At 38.8% G+C, this 4865-nt stretch overlaps 1 protein-coding gene across 2 annotated transcripts; it reads right to left on the bottom strand.

The window, feature by feature from the left end:
- Positions 1-2546: 2546 nt before the first annotated feature.
- Positions 2547-4483, bottom strand: LOC143465405 (uncharacterized). Of its 2 annotated transcripts, none has more exons than XM_076963657.1 (6): positions 4342-4483; positions 3953-4091; positions 3697-3868; positions 3383-3635; positions 3105-3269; positions 2547-2945 (listed from the first exon to the last, which is right to left on the bottom strand). In XM_076963657.1, exons 1-6 carry the CDS (start codon positions 4362-4364, stop codon positions 2726-2728), a joined length of 972 nt encoding a protein of 323 aa, XP_076819772.1. In that variant the 5' UTR covers positions 4365-4483; the 3' UTR covers positions 2547-2725. The 2 variants fall into 2 exon arrangements, with proteins under 2 accessions (XP_076819772.1, XP_076819771.1); XM_076963656.1 differs by having other exon boundaries at positions 3935-4091.
- Positions 4484-4865: the final 382 nt, after the last annotated feature.

The following is a 4865-nucleotide window of genomic DNA, read 5'->3' on the forward strand; positions in this document are numbered from 1 at the left end:
AAAAGACAAGAGAATAGAATAAAATCATATACGGTAATAATGCGTAACAGTTTGATCTTATTCTAATCCATAAAATGCTTTTGACTTTCCTTCAGAAAACACTTCATAAAATAGCAACACTAGCAATTACATGCGCGAGTGGCGAATATTTATGGCTTAAAGCGTTCGATTGATTTGTGGAAGTCAATTTTCGTGAACACAGATAAAAAGTGCCGCCGGGAATTTGTTAAATTTAAGTTGATTTTCTCGCAGCTGAATTATCATGACTAATACAAACTATTACAGAAAATAAAGACTATGTAATCACCGCTCGGCTGGAAAGTGAGATGTATGAGATGCAGCTAATTAATGATATATCAATTAATGCTGAAGCTATGGACCCATCCACCCTGTTCAAACGAACTTAACAAACACATGACAATGAAACGCTAATTTTACCAACAAAAATATGGGATTGCCACAAGAGTTAATCACTCTTATTATTTGGTAAATCTTAGCCTTGTCCTCGATGCACACAGGAAAATCAAAGCGATTAATTTCAAAATATTAATTCGTGACATCGTCTGGTTTGTCCTTTGTTAAAAAGACAACAACTTCCATCCAAGTCTTCAAAGACCACAACTTACAACAGACTTTTCGCAAATTAATACCAGTATTGAGAGAGATTTGAAATTTTTGGACGTCCTACACCACACTACAAAGGAATCAAAACATGATCATTTTGTTAGAAATTATGTCAAACCAGCTGCCAGAGATTGGTTATATTTAAACGGCAATTCACATCACCTGAACGGAGTTGTCAGGGGAATAACCTATGACGAAACTGTTAGACTGCGCAGATCAATGAAAAAAACAAAGGTTCTACAAAAACTGTAGAAAATCTTTAAAACAAAATGCCTTGCATCAAACTTTCTAAAAAGTCTAGTCTAGAAAATAATTCAAGACGTTAATGACCGGTCAAGAAGGTTTAAGACGTCAAACAACGCGGAGAATATGGACAACCAAGGACCACTGCGAGTCATCTGGGCTACGAGTTTTCTTAACTCAGTAAAACCAACAAACAAAAATAATACTCAAGTCACGAGCAAGAATAACTTACGAGCACCCACGTTCACTCAGCACCATCTTAACAAACAACCGCCAGCTGGCACACGGAAGATCAAACCTTGACGATGCCCCAAGCTCATCTAAACCACGAAAGATCAGACCCGAACAACACACCAGAGTAGTCTAAACCATGCGGTAATTGCGTTTTACGTGGACACTATAGTGACCATCAAAACATGGTCGCAGAAACTAGAGTTGTAACTTCCCAAACCAGCACATTAAGTTAAGGCAAGATGCTACATGTGGGAAATATAGCGCATTCGTAGCATCGTGTAAAATTTGTACCGCGCTATATGTTGACCAAACTAAAAACAGCTTCTCTACACGTTGAAATGCTCTTAGAGTATTCTAAAATTCTAAAAATTCTAACAAAATCTAAGCGATGGCAAAGTTGCCCCAAAAATACATCGCAACAATTCCCACAGAAAAGTTGTTGTCTGTTGAAAAAAGTCCAAGTATTGCAGTTTGCTACACGGTCACCATCATAAGACAGCCACACCGGGAATGACCGTTGCGGAATCTAACCGGATAAGCAATTAAGCTACTAACAAAACCAACAACCAACTAAATAACTGTTAACAGGAAAGATACGGTGAAGGCATATTAAGATGTCGCTAATGGCTTTACGTTAATACCGCGAGTTGCTCGGAGGCTCCGTCAAACACAACGTTATAATACATACCCGGTTCAGAGCCTACGAAACAAATAAACGCTTATCAAAGCGACTCTATAAGTTTAATCAAACAGAAGCAATGAAATACAAACCGACCTGGCGAACTAAAGATATCAACCTCGTCAGAATATTTACCTGGTTACTGATTCATATTCTACCAACTACAATGTGTTTCGGGGATTTTAACCTTTTTACTCGTGTCTCGGAGTCTGTGTTTTCAGTTGATGAATTAATTTATTTGTTACCATGTGCACTCGAGCATGACGATTTTTGAGCGCGCATACTTTACCTTTGTGTAACGCAACTGTAAGTTGCCGAACCGAACAAAACGTTTCACTAATATGTGCACCCGAGCATGATTAACCAAGCGTGGATGAAATTTCGTTTTGACGTCACTACGCAAAATGAGTCACCTTGAATATTCTTCTTAACAGCAACGAGCTACAAGAAAAATCCGCCTTTGAAACGTCAAGTTTTCAAACCTCTAAAGCAAGGAGCGCCTTCACTGCGTGCCTTCAACGCCACCGTGCGACGGAAAATTTCATCTCACACGCGCTGCACCATGTAATATAACAATTCACTGTTTATCAAGTCCACCGGAACTGTTTTGCTGTGATCAACCAATAAATCATATCATGGAAACAGCAAATTAACTTTCGAAAAAATATCATAAGATATTTACTCACTCTGCCATTGAGTATAGAGTCCCCCAAAACATACGTTATCAAATGACACTTTTCGCCTTAGACCTCAACATATCATCAAAAATTACAAAATGTCGATTTATTATAAAAAGTTGTTACGACATTAAACCATTTCACAGTGGCAGCCGAATGAAAATCGTGCGAATGCTGTAAACGACATAAAAATAACAATCTAACAACATAACTGGAGATTTGCTCGAACCACGATAAAGAACACACTTCAACATTGACGTGGCATCAACTACACAAACTTCTTTCCGGGATAGGCCGTCAGCACAGGATTCAGCGGTCGCTTCTCGATCCCGAAATAATGGTCCGAGTTAAGAAGGGGGCAGTCGCTAAACTCGATGACGTAATCGTAGTACAAGGTTGCAATGGTTGGCTGGCGAAGTGGTCCACCGGTCAAACCGTTGTCTTCCAGGGTCGTGTAGGTGAGCAGTCGCTGCTCAATCTCACAATCCCTGGACATACTCAGTTTGAAGACAGAGTTGGCAAATATACATCAACTTTTAAATTTTTAACTGTTTCCGTGTCAAAGTATATCAAACTTTTGATGAAAATGTAAAATCCAAATTTGAAACCTTGTTAGCATACTACCTGGATGAAATACGATTACGTACTTGTCTTTATAAACATGCATCTGACCACTAGTCACTTTCGACACCTCCCCCACCAACTTGACCAGGGAGCCGACGGGTATATGGCTGTGAACCGTCACCCGGAAGTGGCACGGGTGGTTGGCGACCGCATCAAACGTGGCAAGCCGCATGTTCAGTTGGATATATCTAAAACATACAAAGGTTGAGGTTAAGCTTCAAATTCTGACCAGATAGAGTTTGCTCTGTAACTGAGTTAGGCTTAAACTTGAGCGCACTCAAATAAGATCAACAATCCTTGCCTTGGATGAGCATGTTGGAATGGGTCGGATAAATTCTCCTTCACCGAATTCTCTTTCACTGCGAAGATCTCAGGAGAGAAATCGTCCGGAGTCAAATTGTGTTCCTCTCCATCCACGTCATCAGCGAAGACTCTGTCGTGGATGCCGCGTTTAAATTCGCAATATTCGATGAGTCCAGAGCCTTCCGGATCAAGCTTTTGACAGAGCGCATGAACCTCAAGGTCAGTGATTGGACAATGCAAGTCGTGCAAACCTGGAATTAAAGTTTTAAACGATAAATCCCATGAAATATCTTCCGAGTATTCGAAGCTTACCGGCGCGAAACACTTGAAAGGTCACGACACCATCCCCTTCTTGGTCAAAGTTTTTGAACAACGATTCAACTTCGTTGCAATTGACCATCATCCAATGATCGATCTTATCCAGGAACTTCTTGTAAGCGGCCTCGTCCAAGATGAACTTTTCAAGTTTCTTCGCAAGTTTTAACTAAAACGCGGAAACAGTCTCCAAATACTCTTTGGTACAAAAACACAAACAATATCATCAGCGCACTTTTATCAGAAGTCTTACTGCCGCTTTATCTTCTTTTGTTAATTTCGCTTTTTTAGCTTTCTTCTTCTTGCTTATACCGAGCTGTGCTCCGTCGCCATCTAGCTGGAGATCTTCAGGTCCATCGGAGGGAGTCTTTCCGGATGACTTCTTCTTTGATCTGGAATTTTAAAATATTATGATGTCTATGTACACTGTCACCCTCAGCAAAATTCTCCGTGTTTTATCATTTGAGACAATTATTAGCAACCAGAAGAGTGAAAATGATGGATGAAATAGTACAAGTGTTGTACAATGATGTAATAAAAATAATACAATACAACAATACAATGATGTAATAATACAAGTGCCAGACCACAAGTGAGTTGAGTTTATCGAATAAAACGGGAAAAATGCAAATCTACGCTCACTTTTTTCCTTTCTTTTTCACCATAGTGGGTCTCCTTCACTCTGAATAAGCAACAACCTAAATCACCTTAACATTCTGCATTATAAGTGCATAAGTTGTAAATTAATATTGCAGAAGTGTTTGCTTCTACTGTTTATAGATTACACTACAGTAAAAAGAATAGAATTATCACCAATTTAATGCAAATTAAATGCAATTAGTCTTACATTTTCAGCGATCAGAAACTAAGAAAGAATTTATGAGTAAAAGCATGAATAACATCAATAACTTGTCACCATCACACAAGACTGTGAGACATTTCATTTCTATGAAGTATTTTTCATCAGTTTGCAGTATCATGAACTTCATTTTGACTTATTTACATTAAAATCACGTCGAACAACAGGTTGGTTATGGGTGATATGAAGTGATCGATACATTGACCTTCATCTTGCATCCCGTCTTATATGAATTATTAAAGTGCAGATATTATGAATAATATGAACTTATACCAGCAACAGGTATAAGTGGTTAGATTGAAATCAA

This window comes from Clavelina lepadiformis, chromosome 7 (genome assembly GCF_947623445.1).
Source record: "Clavelina lepadiformis chromosome 7, kaClaLepa1.1, whole genome shotgun sequence".
In the NCBI taxonomy this organism is placed as follows: domain Eukaryota; kingdom Metazoa; phylum Chordata; class Ascidiacea; order Aplousobranchia; family Clavelinidae; genus Clavelina; species Clavelina lepadiformis.

Coding starts and splice junctions, on each gene's coding strand:
- LOC143465405 (XM_076963656.1), bottom strand. CDS start 4,364: ATGGTGAAAAAGAAAGGAAAAAA. Junction 4,092..4,341: donor GTGAAAAAGAAAGGAAAAAA/GTGAGCGTAGAT, acceptor TTAAAATTCCAG/ATCAAAGAAGAAGTCATCCG. Junction 2,946..3,104: donor ATGCATGTTTATAAAGACAA/GTACGTAATCGT, acceptor GAGTATGTCCAG/GGATTGTGAGATTGAGCAGC.